Source organism: Colletotrichum gloeosporioides (genome assembly GCF_011800055.1).
Source record: "Colletotrichum gloeosporioides strain Lc1 chromosome Unknown consensus_55, whole genome shotgun sequence".
NCBI classification, from domain to species: Eukaryota; Fungi; Ascomycota; class Sordariomycetes; order Glomerellales; family Glomerellaceae; genus Colletotrichum; species Colletotrichum gloeosporioides.
The window spans coordinates 218821-236702 of NW_025544700.1; the positions used below are offsets into that span (position 1 = coordinate 218821).

Below are 17882 nucleotides of genomic sequence, written 5' to 3' on the forward strand. Positions count from 1 at the left end.
GCATTATGATGTTTTGCCTTCACAATTGTTACTGCTGAGGGGTGTTGAGCGTTCTTTGGGTCACGATGAATGGTATGTATTGCAACTAAACTGCCCCTAATTCCAGGTCACCGCGTCATCCTCTCGCCCATCATCCCACTCAGAGATGCGTGGCCGTTTAGCAGCTGCCGGCGCAGCAGCCTCCCTCGGGCAGGTTTCCGCCGCTATCAACGTGTCAGTTTCCATGGTCTTTCAAATCTACGCTCCACCTCTCCAGGGGTTTACTCACGGGCAGAAGCAGCCGACGGGGCAGGGCTCGTTGGAGTTGTTGCAGTGCTTCAGGTTGTTGGCAGCGCACTGGGCCGGGGTCAGAGGCTTGGGGGCGGCGATGGCGCTGACGGCGGCAACGGAAGCGAAGACAGTGAGGAGGGTAGAGAACTGCATTTTGGCGGTTGGTTTAGGGGCGGTTTGTGGTTGGAAGGGTTTGTTGAGTTGAGATGAGACTTGGTGAGTGGATGGGGTCAATGGTTGAGAGCAACATAGGAAGAGACTGGACAGTCTTATAGTTTTTTTTATCCACCAGCAGATCTCTCCGAGCCCAAACTCCCCGTAGGTCAAATCGTAGGTCCGCAGCGGTTGTATCCACAGATCAGTAGCTAGACTCCAAGGCGAAGCAGTCCGCAGAGGAAAACCCAAAGTCCGCGTGCCCGATTGCATGGAAGGCCACTTTCCTCTAAACCCGCACCGTGTATCACCTCTCCGGACCACAGGCAGCTTGCATACTCGCATTTACTCCACCTTTACCGCATCCCACATAGTGAATGAGCCAGCCGCAATATAACTGACATGAGTTTCAGCAATCTGAAAAGCCTCCATCGCGAACTTTAAAAAACCCGAATGTTGCCTGAGTCGCTGGCGTAGGGCTGGGGACGCAGATGCGGGCATCCTAGGATGAACGTGGGGGGAGCAGGTATGAGATGAACTGGGGGGCAGATGCCAAGTTGGTGGGAGTTGAGAGCATCCCTGTCCATCTACCTGTTGGAAAAGTATCCCGCCGGCGATGGGCCAATGGGCTCAGACGGTAGTCAACCGAGAGCGAAGGGTTGAGTTGCGTAGAGAACGATGGGCGATGTTGTCATCCTTGCTCAAAGACTCAATTCATTGAGCTCTTGTATTGACTGGAAACCGTTTTTATTGGGTAAATAGACTTTTTGATGAATAGCCTAATTGTGATGGAAGGCAGCAAGAGTTGAGTCAAGAATAATGCAGGACAAAAAGCATGTCTAGGCGAGAATGGCAACTTGAACAGCAGCCAGTCATTTCCATCCCATGCCGTCGGTGAGTATTTTGCGGACTTTCGGGATGCGGTTGGACTCTAGGCAGTTGCGGTCTGCTACGTGCAGGGAACGCTATGCTTTTGAATGGTAGCCGTCTTCTGACTTGTGCTATGTTGCGATATCTATAACATCATTAGATAGCTCATTCGCCACAAAAGAAAACTCGCAGTCTTGCGTAACAACTTTTGCTATCTTGGTGGATACTTCTAGCTAACCGGGCGGATAGGATAAGAGGAAAGTAGTAGCGTACGTCATTTTTGACAAAAGAAAAGAGATAATGCTAATAACGATACTAAAGACGACCACAATAACAACTACAACAACAAGAAATACGTTAATGAGAATAATAGTAATAAGAGCTAGAGCCACTACGTAGGTAAAAGCTATAAGTAATAGTCCGCCCGGCCAGCTGGAAGTATTCGCCGGGATAGTAAAACTCTGCATAACATGTCATCTATAGTTTGTGATTTCACTAAATTGAGAACGCAGGCGGGCGAGACTGCACAGCTTACTGCAGAAAAAACAGAGACATGTTTCTGTGTGTTTGTACTTGTTCTTTTCTGGATTTAACTTTCAAGCATCTTAAGAAGATCTCAAACCAAACTTCTTAATTCTCATCGAACAATAGGCTATCCTCGCCTTGAGCAGTGCAGCGCAGTCTCAACAATAGGCATCCATGCGACTACATCCCTCGCATGTGCTCAGCTTGCTACTTAATGGCAATTTTCTGCGATTGACATATCCATGACGACGATCAGGGAGCCTTGACTTTTACATGGCCCTCCGCCGTCACCTTGTAGTTTGTCCCTTCTTTGTAGAGCAAATGAATAACCGCGGCAATGAGAGAATATAAGTCGGGGTTCTCACGATTCTTGGCCTTGACGTTATTAGCCCATCCATAAGCGAGATCCATGTCGTCAAACATGGCTCCAAAGGACGTCAGATGAAAGAACTGGAGCGTTAAGTAAGCAATTGAGACTGAGGAAACGATTGCTCTTAGTAAGAGAGCCTACCTCGTGCAAAACGTCTGTTGCGAAGCAGTCTTGAAGCAAGCCATCCACTGGGCGAATATCCTTTTTTTCTCTCCTTGCTTAGCTGTTGAAACGCATCAGGGGCAGTTTTCGCTGTGACTTTATTGACCGTTTCCTGCGTCCAGTCAACAAATCCCCTGATCCGCTGGAATTTGATCCACAGGGGGTGAAAATTGATCGATTCGGGGATTCTCAAACGCTCGCCGGTTGGCGTATTCAGATCGCGCGCGGTAACGGCCTTGACTTTTACTTGATTGTGGTCTATCTTACCCCAGTATCCTAGCGCTTCTTCCTCTTTGAGAAAATTGACAAAGTCGTGGGGGTTCGTGAGCTGATTTTGTCGGACATTGTCCCATGGAACTGGCAAGGGGTTGAGTTCGTTTCGGTCAGGGACCCAAGTGATGTCTGGTCGGCAGGTGATGATCTGGTAGCGGACTTAGTCTCAAACGATCACGGCATGTGAAAAGAACAAGTATGTCTCAATGTTTCAAGACTCGGGTTCTGTTTGATGCTGACATGAGATGTAGACGAAACTTACGAAGTTGAAGTGGTGGTCGTCCGACTTTTTGAGAGCTGCCCAAGCTGAAGACTTTTCATATCTCCCATTTTCGTTACCCTCCCTACCGACGGGGCCTTTCATGGTGGCGATGTTGTCGAATTTCGCTACAGGTGTTTCGAAAGTCAGGTTGAGGCCCTATGCTGTAGACTATTGCGTCACGAAACTCGAAGAAGAAACATAATGCTGTCTGGGAAGCAACTTACACTTGACGTCGCCTGCGGCTTTGTTATAGTCATCCTTCACAAGAAGGGGTTCTAAAGCAGTTTTGACAGTCCGACCCTTCAAGGGGTTTTTGCTCAGTGAGTCTTTAATGTGGGAAGCGGCGGCTGCCGCCCAGGCCTTTGCGTCCTCGACGCCTTTAAGAATGGCATTCTCCAATTCCTTGTCGTCCACAGTGATCTTCTTTGATGGATTGCCGTTCTCGAAGACTTCTTTTCTGTCTAAGTGCTCGTTAGTAGGCAGTCTTTACCTGGCTACATATCAAAGTCAAGGCAAAATCAAATCAAATAGCTCGCTGAGACATAATCATTCGGCGAGTAGATCGGATCACCGACTTAAAACAAGATCCGTGCAACGTCCAGCTAGCTGCTTCAGCGGCAAGCGAGCCTTGCAAGACAAGAATGAGGATTTGAAGAGGGCGCATGCTGACTGTTGACTCAATGAAATGAATGTTGGAACAACTCTCAATCGTGAATTGGGGTCTGAGAATCAATTCCGTTACAGTCTATTAGAAAGTGAAGGCTCTCATAGGGTCTGTTGGCCCGTACTTGCGACCCGGAGGTGGGCCGGAGTGACAATGATGGGGGCTATCGGTCCCAAGGTAGTTACCGGCGTGCTGCGCCGATGCGGCTTTGATTGAAAATCATCCGACTCTGGAGTGGCTGGGCCATTATTCAGGGAATCTTGACTGACTCCGAGGGCTCTGTTGGTTGCTTCGGTCAACATGTTGAGCTTGGCATCAATATTGACGTTGCCTTGTTGGCGTGGGGTCTGAGGCTAGATTCCAACACGATAATCAAAATAGAATACAGCTCCCAGAGCAATGGGGGTCAGACGGCAAATCCTCGTCCGTGAGGTCTGCTGAGAAGATTCGCGGGACATTGGTGATAGCTTGTCCGCTACTAAATGTTGCCTAGGTGTAAGTTATATCTAGTCCGGCGGCTAACATCGTAGGAGTCATGGAACAAGCTTCCTGACCATCTCATCTTTCTCGTAGAAGTCAGTTACAAAGGCTTTTGTGAAGCTCCATTCAAAAGTACTTTCAATCTATTGCTATTACTTCTTGTCTTACAGCTATTCACCCTTCAACTATGAAACCGTACACTCTTGTTGTTCTCGGTCTGCTGTCAAATGCGGGGGCAGCTACGTAGCTTCATGATCAACCCTTGGCTAGCGTCACCAACGAAGGTCACTTGACTGCCCGACAAACAGTGGATCCTGCGGCTGGCCGGTATTATACACTTCCTCAGGCCTTTCGAAGGAAACAATTCCAGATGCTAATGACTTCATGTCAGTGTCGTGGTTGCCGCCATTGGGCCGACTAAGAGTGGTCAAATTGGAGTCAACCCCCCTGGGGCTGAACCTACGTAAGTAAGCCCATCAGAATCTTCAAATGACATCCCGTTCGTCAATTTACATACTATTTGTATTCTTTTCTTCAACATGCCCTTATCTGACCTATGATTTTCATTATACTGCAGCAGCTAATCGGTTCTCGTGGATCGACTACAGACCAGGTTAAATAGAAGCACATACGAGATATCTTACGTTGGAACAAGGTACAACAAAGGTGAGGTTGCCCGTCTCTCTCCTTTGTGACTCTTTCGTTGACACGCAACTTGCCTAGTGGATAGGACACAACTCTCAGTACATTGCGATAACAATTGTCACGTCTGTTGGTTCGGGAGGGACAGCGGTCGCGACCGTCACGAATGCTGTCACTGCATCGAAGAATGCCGCCGGCGGTCTGAACATCCTGCTGAGCCCCGGACTCAAGGCTAAGTTGGAGGCGATAGCGAAGGAGGTAACTGCCTGTGCTGCAAAGCACAGGAGACAGCCTCGAAACGTGTTCTACAAGCGTCAGGGGGGACCAGCTTGCGGCTTGGCCGATTACGTACAACGTGTAGCCGCCGACACAGAGCTCAGGAACAGCTTTGCGCGTCCTCTCACAGATCAAGTCTTGACGGAGGAGCACGACTCGGGATATGAAAGTGGCCCAGGAAGCGAGGACGGCTAGATTGACGGTGGCGAGGCCGATGGTGGAGCTGAGTCTGCCCTGGAAGAGACGATCATCTTTTCATCAGAGGAAGAAGCCGAAGCTATAGGTGCAGCTCTTTCAGGCGGCGAAGCAGCGGCAAATGCAGCTGTCTGGGGGAGCTCTACGATCACAGCCGGCTCGTTTTGGGCCTGGGTTTGGGGACATATCCAAAACGGCAAGGCAATCCCCAACGCAAATGAGATCCCGAAGGAGAGCATCCACAGGGTTACCAAGACCAAAACATCCACCAGGAGCACTTCAACCTCAAGCAGCAGCTGTTCTGCAGGAACTCAGGTAAGGCATCCAAGTCCAGTTTCGATACCCATCTCTTACTGACAGATCAATCACAGCCATCATGCGACGGAGACTGCAAACCGACCAGTGTCAGGGTTGAAGAGCCCAAGGTTACAGGCTTGGTTGATTGGGCTTGTTCTGAAGTGAGTCAAAACGGTCGGGTTCAAAACTCTCTCCCCTTAGACAATGTCTTAGGTCCCAAAAAGCCCCCGAATATACTGACCTGTAAAAGGGCAGAAGTAAGGGGTGCAACTGCTTCCCTTGTGTTGTTACCCAAGTCACCATTTCCGACGTCGTCTTTGAGCAGGCCGTCCTCGATGCGTTAAAGAATATCAAAGAAGAGCCCCAACAGCCTCCACAGCCCGATATCAGCATCGAATGTCCCGGCAAGCTCACGAATGTTCCCAGCAAGTTCTTTCTGGAGAACACTTCGAAGACATTTTGCGAAAGGGTAATGAATAATATAGGCGCGCACCGCAAGGACCTACACCGTATGATATTAGTGGTAATGAGATCCCTCGCCTGAAGGCCGCCTTGGCAACCCAGCAACAGACGAAAAGAGGGTTTGTGCGAAGAACACCACCGGAGAATATCGATAATTACCAAGATTACACCATATTTCTGTGATTTCTTCCTCTTGATGACGAATGCCAGGTAAACGACGAAGACGTCTGCAGAAGTGCATGGGATAAGCTTGTCAAGAGCAACTGTGAGCACTCCCAGTCTTCAATACTTGGTGACCAAGGATCAACTGACAAAGATTCTCATGTTAGGTGGATCAAATCATGGCTCGGCAGGAGTCCGCATGTTCAGAAAGGCGTCTATTGACGTGGGCTGCGGCAACTTCACATGGGAGGTGGAGAAGATGGCAGAACCTGCCCCGGAACCTGCTCCTGAACCTTCCCCAGAACCTGCCCCGGAACCTGCCCCGAAGCCGACACTCGGTGTACGAGAGTGCAATAAGCAATACGAACACCTCGACGTGAATGGCAAAGCTCAGAAACGGTGGTCTTTCATAGGTTGCAGCCTTGAAGCAAGAAACAAGAAAATGAAGGAGGGAGATGGAGACATCCACTGGTATGGCCGGCGCGCACCGGAACGAGGCAACTGGAGAATCACTTGGATCAACGGTTGCAAGGACGCCGTTGAGCAAAGCGCTGAGTTTCCTATTGAAGGTGATAAGAGCATCACCTGTGAGAGTATCATGAGAGACAACTTTCTATCTTGTATGTCTTGTACCCTTCAACTATTCGCATAGCTTTGTATGCTAATAGTGTCACCCTCACAGGCAACAACGGCGGAACTGGAGGCAAGATTGAAGCCGGTTGCTTGCGGTATGAGTTTTATCCCGACAAAAAATGAATATGAATGGATTTGAGATAGTCCCAGAGTTTGGGGAAATTGAGGACTGTGTACGAGACTGTAAGAATGAGGGCTTTGCACGAGGCAGCCGGGATGAAGCAGTTAGATCCTAACGACGCGTTACATCTACAGGCTGAACCTAGATCTTTGTTGATAGCCTTTAGCTAGGAACAGCTTATGTCAGCTGAGTGAGGAAAAACTATAAAAGGAAGTATATTAGATACCTCCAAGAGACTTCATAATCTATCCTCTGTTGTCTTCTATGATCAAGTCCTAATTGCAAGTGAATCTCTGTGAAAATGAACCGTTACATGTCCCCGTTTAAGAAGTAACGCATGCACCTGAAGGTTCCACCGTGCGCGAATATTGGGTACTTCAGATCTGAATATCATTTTGTTTTTGGTGCTAGGGAGCTGGCTTATAATGAATCAAAGCACTGACACTCTAGTGCTATGAGTATTCACGCCTGATAGTCTTGCGTATGGTGTGGGTGAGTATGCGCGCGTGCGCGTGTGTGCATGTGTGTGTTAAGAGCTGGCCGAGATGACGAGAAGAAGATATACTATACGGCTTCGACCGAAACATACGTCTTATGCAAAAGTTTGACCCTCTTTAAGAGAAAAGCTAGCAACTATCTACATCCTGAACGGAGGCAATTTCCCACAACTTCCGAAACAGAAAACACATTGTAGACTGACCGAACTTACGACTAGTAGCCGCATTCAGCCATCCTTCATCAAAATGTAATTGGTTCCGTCATAACCAAGCCGAATTTCCCTATTTGAGGCAAAATGTTAGCCAAAGTAGACGTCGGAAAGAAACCAAGTGCTCATACATCTCAGTTGTAGTGTGGATTACATCGTCGTACATGCCTCCTGGGTTGACCGTTCCCAAGATTGGATGGAATTTATCCCCGGACCCTCGTTTGTAAAGTCGAATGCCAGGCAATGCGACGTCTTCCACACAACCCTCTTCTGGTGCTATGCGTGAGCTGAGGGGTGTGCTTATCGTGACTGAGCCAATCAAGCTGAATGGCGCAAGACGATCTCTCAAACTCTTTGTATCAAATTCCTTGATGCCACAGAGAGCATCGTACTTTGAAGGGGTACGGTTCGAGCTACACCGTGAAGCGATCCATATGTTGAAGGTCTGGAGGTTCTCGAATCGGTCAAGGCGCAACCAGTGGAAATCGTAGACATCGTGGCGGCGAGGAATTCCGGGAAGATCGAAATTCGCACACAGTAGCTGCAGGGGAAAGTCTGGACCAAACGAGAGTTCCACGTTTCGAGCGTACTTGAAGAAGGCTGGTGGTGTGGTGCCTATTTTTGGGAAGGTTTTTACGATTGGGTGAAGCTCGCAATACCCGAAAAACATCTGCATAGTCGGCATGTCGGTGAAGATGAATGTTGTCGACCTGTAGATGGACTGCAGGCACTCTTCCGATCTACGTTCGTTAGTATTGAATGGTTCTCTGATAGGTGGGGCAACTCACACGGTCTTACACAACAAGAGCATGGAAAGATATGGGTTTGACCAGTCGTTGTTTTCATAGCCACTGCAGCCTTTTTTCCAACAAGTAAACCCTGAAGTACCAAAGCCCGGAAAACCCCCCTTGCCGTGCTTCTGATAGGCAACCTCGCCACAAGGCCAGTGGTTCATCCATGGAGATTGCAAGTATCTGGCATAAGGCCTCCCGATTCCAGGGCAACTGTGACGGGAGATATCCTCGCCTAAGGGAACGCCGAGGCGGACTCTCACCGCTTCAAGCTCTTTTTGCAATGGATCCTGAACATCGAACTCGATAAAGCACGGCCAATGGCAGAAGTGATGGTACTCTGGTTCTCCATGATATAGAATATGTTGACGGAGACCACAGGAGCGCCAGAGCTCGACATATATGGAATCACGGACCTCGCGCGGTAGTACATTGACGAAGGCAGATTTGATCTGAGGATTGACGGGCATCCTGGCTGATTTGTCGAGTATGGTCCGATGTGATGTGAGCTGTGGTGGAGGTGTACCACAAAAGACCGGACTTGGCCAACGGTGCGTTTAAACCAGAACAGCCAACGAGAGAGCCCCCGATCTCAACACGTGACAGTTTAGCGACAGCCCAAAAGTACCGTCGAAGGGTTGTGGCTGCGCAATACTATTATTAGCAACTGACGTTGGGGTTGGCGGTTCGCATGAGCTGCAGTTGTTTTTCCCTTCATGGGTATTGATCTATGGTCGCATTAGGTCATGCGGCATCGCAAATGCGCATTTGGGCGCATAGAACGGCCACACAGCAACCAATCCGGGCGAGTCAATGGAGCTTCTGTGCGAATCTGTACTAATTAAGACACCCGACGTTAAAGACACATCGTCTCTACGCAAGACTTGAGGTCAAGCGCACCTGGAACGTATTGACGTGCTTGAAAGCTTTGCCAAGAAGTCAATTAAATGGTCTTTTTAATTGAGCGCATGACACAGAATCTCAAAGATTGGAGAGTCAACCAAGTCACCTCTAACTCACCTCTAACATATGTGTTTAGTTGATTGTGCAAGAGCTACATAGGAAATTTCCAAATCTATATGGTGAACGGCGAGACAACATCACTACTCACTTGTTAAACTTTTGCCAATATCAGACTGAACAATGTTGTTGTGAATCTCAGCCAGCAACGTGGCCCTAAACGCTTCACCGCCATCCAGCCGTGATCTCCAAGGACTCTGAGTTTGCCAGTGTGCCACAGAGCCAGGTCACCACATCGGCGTGGGTTTCACTCGCAGCCCCGAAACGCAGCTTTTACTCACATAAGGGAGGTTAATAGGCAGTGCAATTCTACCTTGTGAACGCCATAAGTTCATCAATTAGGCTTGATCAACGCACTAACGTGAACGGCATGCGGAGATTCTCAAGCCCTACTGAGCTTGCGGGTTCCTTACGGGGTGTTCCAACTCTAGGAAGTTTAATCTGGCAAGACTTCCAAGGGCAGTGGCATGATACGCAGGGCTCAGTACCTTGTTAGAAGCTTTTGCAATTTGGGGGCCAGGCTGAAATCCGAGAATCGCTGGGCGGATTCTGCCAGGCGCAGCACCTCTTGCACCAACATGCAAGGGTTAAACCCACAAATCACCAACAAGAGTACGCATTCTATCCTGTTGATCTTTCGAGCCAACAAGCCATCGTCATGAGCTAGCGAAGATCTTGCCATGAAGGGATAGTTCGTAAAATATCGTTCAAGGATGTCTTCTACGTCACGAAGCTAACGCCTGTGTCTCCGCGAACAAGATCGTGAGTGAGTTCACGTAAGTCCCACCACCAAAGTCCCATTTGATTTTGATCCAGCTAAGAGACACTTCAAGTTGTGAAGTGAACCAAGTATATAAACCGTGCCAGTCTCCTCACTCAAGGCTGTCAGTCTCATCAGACATTATAACCTCCATCTGCAATCACTCACAACCCCCTTATTCAGATCACAATCCCAACGCTTCGATACTCAGAATGAAGGCCAGCGCCATTCTTCTCTCTTCCCTCCTCGCCCAGGGTAGCCTTGCGGCCATCGCTGTGTTCGCGTCGGAGACAGCTGGCGGCACTGCTGGTCTCACCTTCGACGTCTGGTACTGGGACGGACCACCAGTCGACGATTGGGCCGACCGTACGCCCAAAACCTATTGCAGACTTCAAGGAAGCTTTGACAGCTCATGCGAGGTGTCTGGTTACAAAGTCGTTTTGCACTCGGCTAATACCGATGGTTGCAACTACGGCACTGACATTAAAAGCGGTAAGTTTCGCGGTGATGAGCCATGACGTCTGATTCGTGAACGCGTCCATATACTGACTAATCCTCCTATAGCCACGATCACGAACTACAAGGGAGAGAGCATTGAAGTTCCCTCTGACGGTTGCAAGGAAATCAGTACCTGCATCTCAAGCGGCCTTGGCGGTGTTAGCATCAACGGTTGGCAGTGCGACTTCTAAAGTCTTGTTTTTCGCTCAAGGTATCCCGCATTAGCTCGCTAGCACAACTATTGGCCTGTAGCTACTCATACGCGGTCGTTGGGTTAACGTTAACGGGATATCCAAAAAGGAATTTCTTTAAGAGGGATAGGAGGAGCGAGAAGAATAAGATTGTATCTGTAGCCGTCGATATCGTCATTGATTACATGGTCAGGTTTGACACACCCAGTGTCAGTCCCCTAGTAGCTTCCTGGCCCCCAGAGCGCTGATAGAGCATTATTACTGGGACTTATGCCAAGGGTCATCTCAGTTGAAGATAAATGTAATAAAGAGAAAGCTGCACACATGCCTCAAAGTCGATAGTGGTATTCACAGCAGATCTTCGTTTTCTTTTCACCCCCCGCCAAGACACATGTACGCTAGGATACATAATGTTCAGTGGTCTCAGTGGAAGACACCCGCATCCCCCTTCCATCGTGGTATGACCTTCTGATTACATGCTAACCAGCCTAAAATCAGACTGCGAAGTCGAATTGAGAGCCTGAATGGCTCGCGTTGCTGTTAATCAAGCCGTTGCAGGAACCGCAGTATTAGGATTTTCGCTGGCACAGCCCTCGCTCGATGTTCATGTTGGAATGACGCTTTACTTTGAGGAAATATCAGAGGAGTAGAAGACAAGAAATGATATCAGGTTCTCAATCCTACCTACCGCAATTGCGGGTTCTCGGACTGAAAGCCCCGCCTCGTCAATAGCTTGAGGAAGGTCGTCCTTAAACCAGTAGCCCCGTTGGAAATCTCGTGCTTCATGAATGTTGGCCGTTAGATGCGAAAGACAAAAGTTTATCCGCTCAACGTCAAGCTGTGACATTTAGCCAAGCCAAACGAGAGGCATATGGGCAGCTTACTTCTACTTACATGCAGTTAAAAGAAACCCGTGTAAAGATTCCTTCGATTAGCGGTTCGTGCGTCTGGTATCCTGTTTATACTAATAAGAGGTAATATGACACTGTCATTAAAAGATATGCTTCCGATATCGCATTCATGTTGTTAGTCGCTAGAACAATCATCATTCGAGAGTTGAATTGTTCGTTAGCAATAAAAAGGAGCACTTCTGGACTCTGTTTCTGCCAAGTCCGATATTGCAAATTGACAAGGCTGGCCAAAAGACATTCAGAATGATAAACCGAAATCTCATTCCGACACAAGAGATTCTAGTGTGACGGCTTGATTCGAAGTTAAAGTTGAGAGCCAAACTCTACCACTATTTTCTGGGCCACATAAATAGCGCGGGGTGAAACCAAAATAATCTCTGCAAATTTTCACGTAGGCATTGTAGATCACACCTATGTAATGCAGGCTTTTGCCTTCTGATTTCCAGCCAAAAGTAAAAGAAAAAGAAAAGTTGGAAGAAAAGGCTCATCAGATATAATGAGGTAAAATAATGCGGCACTCACTGGTTAATGCTGTTGCCTGTTCAGCGCCTGCGCCGCGAGACGATGACAGGGGGTATTGCTCCAAGACGGTTAGCCCAGCACGGGGAATCATTTTTGAATTGTGTGACCCATTCTCACTTCACCTGCATGACCCGACTCTTTGTGGCATGTTTATTTGAACGCACCTACCGGAACACATCGGCCATGATTCTCAATGATGGCGTTTGTCCTCTTTCCTCTGCTGCCCACCGAAATTCGTATTCAAATATGGCAATCGGCGGCATGGCCCCGGATTCTTTCCATCACTGAAAGGCGCTCACGATTGAGATCACCGACACCTGTGCCTGCCGTCATCCAGGCATGCAGAGAGTCGCGCAGTTTCTCAAGTTACAGGAAAGCCTTCAATTACATCACCGACCCGGATTCGCGATATATCTGGGCAAACATGAATCTGGACACCATTCTTATAGACGGCTTCAACATCATTCACAATCCCGAAAAGGCCTCGGTCCGCTACCTGAGAGTGAAAAGTGGTTCCAGATCGCTGGATCTCCGACTCCGCGAGTTCTGGAGCCATGATCTGGTGGTCAATCATCCAGCGCTACAAGCCCTCGACATCCTCACGCGTGACCTCCTTGACTGGACGCAGTGGATCGAGGAGAACTACCAGCATTGGAGGGTGAGGTCCCGCGTTCGGATCATCAATGTTGACACCGGCGAGTATCTCAATGATGTCAACAGCGGACCGTACAGTGACTGGTATGACACCCATATTGGAGGGCGGGAGCCGCGCGTGACGGATGAGACGGACGAGGAGCGGATGGAGGCGATGCGTCTCTATGGACACCCGCTGCCGGTGGCTGACTTGAGCCGCGGGATTGAGTGAACATTGTCACGAGCTCGTCAAGGTAGGCGTGCAGTTATTGGTTCAAGGGCCTTGCTGGAAAGGTTACCACCATGTAAAGACTCGGAATAGAACTCGTAACCTGGGTATGCGAAAGTGTGATCTATCATCTTCGGGAGCTTTAGCCTGGCTGGTGATCTACGACTATGACCGCAAAGGTCAGCGAGTTTCAATAACCGATCACAGGAGGCAATGAAATAAAGTCTTATTCACAAAAGCTTTTTTCGTTCGATCGCAAAAGTGTCTTTTCGGCTTCTGACGTCTGTTGCGCGTCCATATTCATGTGGACTGTGTACCTCTGCACATGCGTAACAAATAACTGCGTCCACAAGCTTCTTTAGCAACAGCGCTCTGGCCGTTTTGGCGCTGAAATGGGCAAAAGAACGATGGTCCTCTAGCGAGTGACACAGTTACCCACAGCTCGATATAAGTAAGACATTGTCAAAAATCGCAAAAAGAAACGGCTTTTCCGACACCGAGAATCGAACTCGGAGCTCTCCGGTGAAAGCGGAGTATGTTAACCACTACACCATGCCGGATGATGAACACGAGGATCAAGTTTGTGTCCATGTAGGGCTGCGAGTGCGGGGGCGTGGGGGTCTTCCTCCAACGTTGCTGGAGCAGGCATCCGGGTTTTCCGAGGTCGCCACCGGAACCGAGCCGAACCGGGCCCGAACACCGTTTGGCAGCTGGCGAGAGAGATGACGACAACGGAAACGGGAACGTGAACGAGAGCGAGGACGAGACATGGGAACAGCAAGCAGTCTGACTTGCAAACGTGCCCTGAGAATTGAGTGTATGGGCATACATGTCGTTAACTTAATCAGGGTTTGATAGCTACCAGGAGGGGTTATTCCCTGAAGAGACGCTTGTGTTTCCCGTTAGCCCCCCGGGCCATGTTGAAAGGGTCATCCCCATTACAGCTGTACACAGCCATGCAATATCTACAACTCGAAGCCAACCTCCATTTTCCCAACAAGGCAGTCTAACACGTCTTGACCGTACTCCCACCCCCATACCACGGCGTCCAAACCGCATCGACCCGCCCCCAGTAGTAAAACTTGTGCGGATCGAACCCGGGCCCATCTACGGCTGCCATGCACATCGTGCCCTTCCCGGGGTCCTGTGCGACGGCCATGTCCCGCGCGCCGGCTTCCTCATCCCCGGCTTCGACGCCCAGGTTGCACCACGACAGGTGGAAGGCGCCGCACACGGCGACGTGGCACTGGTTGGGCCCGGCGCTGAGACGCGGCGCGCCGAAGAGGGTGTTGAAGACGACGTGCATGGCCTGCAGCACGCCGTGCGAGGAGTCGCCGCCGCGGTAGCAGGTCCAGGAACGCGAGGGGGCGGGGAGGCCTGGGATGGGCGAGGCCTGGCGCGAGGTGAGGAGGTGGGTGTTGTTTTGGTGGAGGGTTGTGAGGGAGAGGCCTTCCTCGAGGAGGGCTTTGGCGGCTTCGTAGGCGGTTGGGGAAGAGAGGATGGGGGATGCGGTGGTGAGAGCTGCGTGGAGGAGCAGGAGGATGAGGGCTGGGAGGTTCTGTGGTGTGTGAGTATGGTGAGTGAGATTTTGGGGTGTTGGTTGACGTACCATCTTGACTGTTTCCTGGTGTCAGTGATGACCGCGGGCGAGACTCCCTTCCCAATCACTGAAGAAAAGCTCGCGAGAAAGGTCATTGAAGGGAATGGCTTCAGCCTTTATGAAGCGTGGCTCATGTCCGCAGGGGTAAGTGAGCGTCAAACAAATTTCCGAGGCACAAAGATGTCACCACCGGCAACATCTTGGCAACTTCGATGGGGGTTTGCTTTCTTTGGAAATACCCTAGAGGGACGCTTTCATGTTTGCAAATGATGCCGAAAGCAGACCTGCTGGATCGTTAGCTTCACAGTGAAACCTCGTGAGATGCGAGGTCTACTGAGAAATGAGGCATGAGAAAGTTTTCACTTGAGTTGCCTGTGTCTCGTGCGATGAAAACTCGTTATCACATATCACAAACCACACGAGTTTGGGGTATTCATTGTTGATGTGAGGGCGGTTGTGACAGCTTGCCAAGCAACAGGCTAGCACAAAGCCCATCTCACTGCTCACCTCAGGCTCAACTCCTATCTCACTTATGGGGGTATTTTTTATAATAAACTAAAGGAAATGTGTATTGTGGTATCGGTGATACTCTTGTATCAGACAGGTAGACCCTGCCACTCTAAACAGAAAAATCTGCCACCTCTCTCAGCGCTCATGGGCGTACACATCTATCTTCAAGGTATCTTGCTCTGCGGTATTGCCCGCTTAATGACACAACTCAACGTACATCATCCCCCGCCGATGCAAATGTCTCAGTTGTTGGGTATCAACTCCTCCTCCGCCGCGACCTCTGCCAGGATCTCGGTGCTCGCATTGCTTGGTGCCGAGCTTTCGACATGCTCATACTTGTCCTCGAGGTAAACTGCAAAACGTCAGCGATACAGCCAGTCAAATGTTACCAGAGAACTTACCATTAGGTTTGACCATGAAGGCGGCCATCAAAGCGAGTCCGAACAGGGCGGACAGCAGCACAAAGATGGCCTGGTCGAATGTGCCAACCGTTGAGTAGTACAGCGTGTTGAACGCGATGGGGCCCAGGACTCTCGCCAAGGAGTGCAGGACACCGATAGCGCCCAGCAGCTGCCCGACCTGGTCCGCCGGGACGTGCTTCGTGATGGCGGCCTGGATCGTGGCACTACCGAGCCCGCCAAGGGACGTGACCATGCCGGACATGACGAAGACGGCCTCGCTCCTGGCAAAGAGGTAGCCGAGCGAGCCGGTGACGTCGGACAGGAGCGCAAAGCGGAGGATCCACGTGTCGACGGTATCGGCGCCGTTGTTCGACTCCACAATGGACACGCCCGAGACGCGCCGGCGGTAGGCGGCCGGCCGGACGCGGAAGACGTAGTTGATGGTGGGGAGGACGATGAGCAGCGCCAGCACGCGGACCATGGAGACGGCGGAGATGAAGCGGGAGCTCTCGAGGGTTCCCCAGCCCCACGTCTCGGGCGACTCGGAATACAGCAGCAGGACGGTGCCGGCGCTCATGGCGGCGCCGAGGAGGATCATGTCCGTGAAGGAGAGCGCGAGCAGGTTGATGCGCAGCCGGGACGAGGTGCCGGGGCCGCGGGGGTAGAGGACCTTGAGGGGCGCCAGGGGGTTCGCGGCCTTGATGGAGGCCCAGGTGGAGTTGTCGACGGCCTTGGCCTCCTGCTCACGGTCGTGCTTCTCGCGGGCGCGCAGCTGGCGCTTGATGCTGAGGGACTCGGGGACGACAAAGCCGACGAATATGATGAAGACGATGTGGCAGCCCATGGTGACGTAGAACACGGAGAGCAGGCTGCCGGTCCAGGTGACGAAGTAGCCGGCCAGCAGGGGGCCGAAGGCGAGGCCGGTGAAGAGGCAGGCGTGGAGATAGCCGATGCGCACGCCGCGCTTGGAGGGCGGGGTGCAGTCGCTCGTGTAAGAGTTGATGAGGACGCTGCCGGCGGTGAAGGAGCCTGTGATTCCGTCTGCGACGGCGCCGACGAGCAGCCAGTTGTAGTGGAAGGTCCAGGGGAAGTTGGCGCACAGGATGACGGTCGCTTCGGCGACGACACCGCCGACGGATGCGATGGCGAGCAGCTTCCTCCTGCCGTAACGGTCTGACAGGTGACCCATTCTGGGCGCAGTGATGGCGGATAAGATGCCAGTGGTGAGATTAATGGCCAGCGTGAACATGGACACGCGCTTCTTCACTTCCGGGATGAAGCATTGCGGGTTGTCTGCCCCGAGCACAACGGGCGTGTACACGAATGCCGGGTCCAGGACGGTCTGGTCCGCAAAGTGCCTTTGGCATACCAAATCCACGATTCTGCAGTCGCACGGCATTAGCGACTATTTTGCGACACGCACCAACTCACACACAACAGTCACTTTGGCGAACAACATACAGATTAAGCTTAGGCACAAGGGAGCCTCCAAAGGCGAGGGTGAAGAGGGCATATGGGAGGAGGAGCCAGTAGACCTGGCGCAACACGCTTGTCAGCAACGAGAGAAGAAGGGATGATGATCAGCCAGCCCGCGGCACGGGCCGGCAAGGTTTGGTGGTGTCCTACAGAGGGCGTTTTCCACCAGGGCAGGTCTGCGAAGTCCGCGTAGCCGGGCCATGTGTCTTCGCAGGAGGAGGTCTCGCTGCCTGAAGCGCCGGCGCTGAGCAGCGATGTTGTTTCGGTGGCCTCGTGGATGGGTTTTCCTTGGGTGTCGCGGTCCACGCGGGTGACGACGATGTCGTCTTTTGGCGCTGACATGTTTGCGCCGGGTTGGAGTTGTCTGGCCGATGCGGGTTGGAGTTGTCGCAAATACGTAGGGAAGCTTCCTGGAGCTGTCGCTGGTCCAGAAGACGGCGCGGGCGGTTCGAACAGGTTATGCTGAGCTTTTTGAGAAGCTGTTTTGTCGGGCGTCGGAGCTATTTCGTCCCTCTCGGACTTGAATGTTGGGGGCCGGTTCAGTTCTCGCAGCGACACTGCCACGATGCCATTCCTGTTGGATCGCACTCTTGGTGATACAACGAGCTCTCTCAGCCGCACTCTCGCAGTAAGCGGGACCAGTAATTATGAACACAAACACAAAAGATTAAAAACGGAAGTAGCTGAAGAGGGAGGGGGCTGAGGAGGGGCCGTGGCTACATGACCAAGGCCGTGACAGGCAGAGAGGTAGGAATGGGAATGGAAACGAGAAAAGAAATAGAAAACAAGCCCGCTGCGAGCTTCGTACCTACGCTAC

At 51.1% G+C, this 17882-nt stretch overlaps 7 protein-coding genes across 7 annotated transcripts; 2 read left to right on the plus strand and 5 right to left on the minus strand.

Moving 5' to 3' along the window:
* Window positions 1-157: 157 nt before the first annotated feature.
* On the minus strand, window positions 158-423 carry GCG54_00013341 (uncharacterized protein; the record flags this gene model as incomplete). The annotated part of the gene is made up of 2 exons (XM_045413197.1): window positions 158-203; window positions 269-423. 2 exons carry the CDS (start codon window positions 421-423, stop codon window positions 158-160), a joined length of 201 nt encoding a protein of 66 aa, XP_045262393.1.
* Window positions 424-2070: 1647 nt separating this feature from the next.
* On the minus strand, window positions 2071-3549 carry GCG54_00013342 (uncharacterized protein; the record flags this gene model as incomplete). The annotated part of the gene is made up of 5 exons (XM_045413198.1): window positions 2071-2294; window positions 2330-2771; window positions 2886-3010; window positions 3110-3342; window positions 3461-3549. 5 exons carry the CDS (start codon window positions 3547-3549, stop codon window positions 2071-2073), a joined length of 1113 nt encoding a protein of 370 aa, XP_045262394.1.
* Window positions 3550-4413: 864 nt separating this feature from the next.
* Window positions 4414-6819, plus strand: GCG54_00013343 (uncharacterized protein; the record flags this gene model as incomplete). Its single annotated transcript, XM_045413199.1, has 8 exons — window positions 4414-4492; window positions 4760-4929; window positions 5143-5457; window positions 5514-5600; window positions 5690-5908; window positions 6112-6166; window positions 6231-6683; window positions 6746-6819. The coding sequence occupies 8 exons, from the start codon at window positions 4414-4416 to the stop codon at window positions 6817-6819; spliced, it is 1452 nt and encodes a 483-aa protein (XP_045262395.1).
* Window positions 6820-7541: 722 nt separating this feature from the next.
* GCG54_00013344 (uncharacterized protein) lies at window positions 7542-8334 on the minus strand (the record flags this gene model as incomplete). Its single annotated transcript, XM_045413200.1, has 3 exons — window positions 7542-7596; window positions 7655-8263; window positions 8312-8334. 3 exons carry the CDS (start codon window positions 8332-8334, stop codon window positions 7542-7544), a joined length of 687 nt encoding a protein of 228 aa, XP_045262396.1.
* A 4306-nt stretch (window positions 8335-12640) lies between these two features.
* GCG54_00013345 (uncharacterized protein) lies at window positions 12641-13081 on the plus strand (the record flags this gene model as incomplete). The annotated part of the gene is made up of 1 exon (XM_045413201.1): window positions 12641-13081. One exon carries the CDS (start codon window positions 12641-12643, stop codon window positions 13079-13081), a length of 441 nt encoding a protein of 146 aa, XP_045262397.1.
* A 1003-nt stretch (window positions 13082-14084) lies between these two features.
* Window positions 14085-14690, minus strand: GCG54_00013346 (uncharacterized protein; the record flags this gene model as incomplete). The annotated part of the gene is made up of 2 exons (XM_045413202.1): window positions 14085-14636; window positions 14688-14690. 2 exons carry the CDS (start codon window positions 14688-14690, stop codon window positions 14085-14087), a joined length of 555 nt encoding a protein of 184 aa, XP_045262398.1.
* A 740-nt stretch (window positions 14691-15430) lies between these two features.
* Window positions 15431-17407, minus strand: GCG54_00013347 (uncharacterized protein; the record flags this gene model as incomplete). The annotated part of the gene is made up of 4 exons (XM_045413203.1): window positions 15431-15540; window positions 15590-16971; window positions 17051-17124; window positions 17216-17407. 4 exons carry the CDS (start codon window positions 17405-17407, stop codon window positions 15431-15433), a joined length of 1758 nt encoding a protein of 585 aa, XP_045262399.1.
* Window positions 17408-17882: the final 475 nt, after the last annotated feature.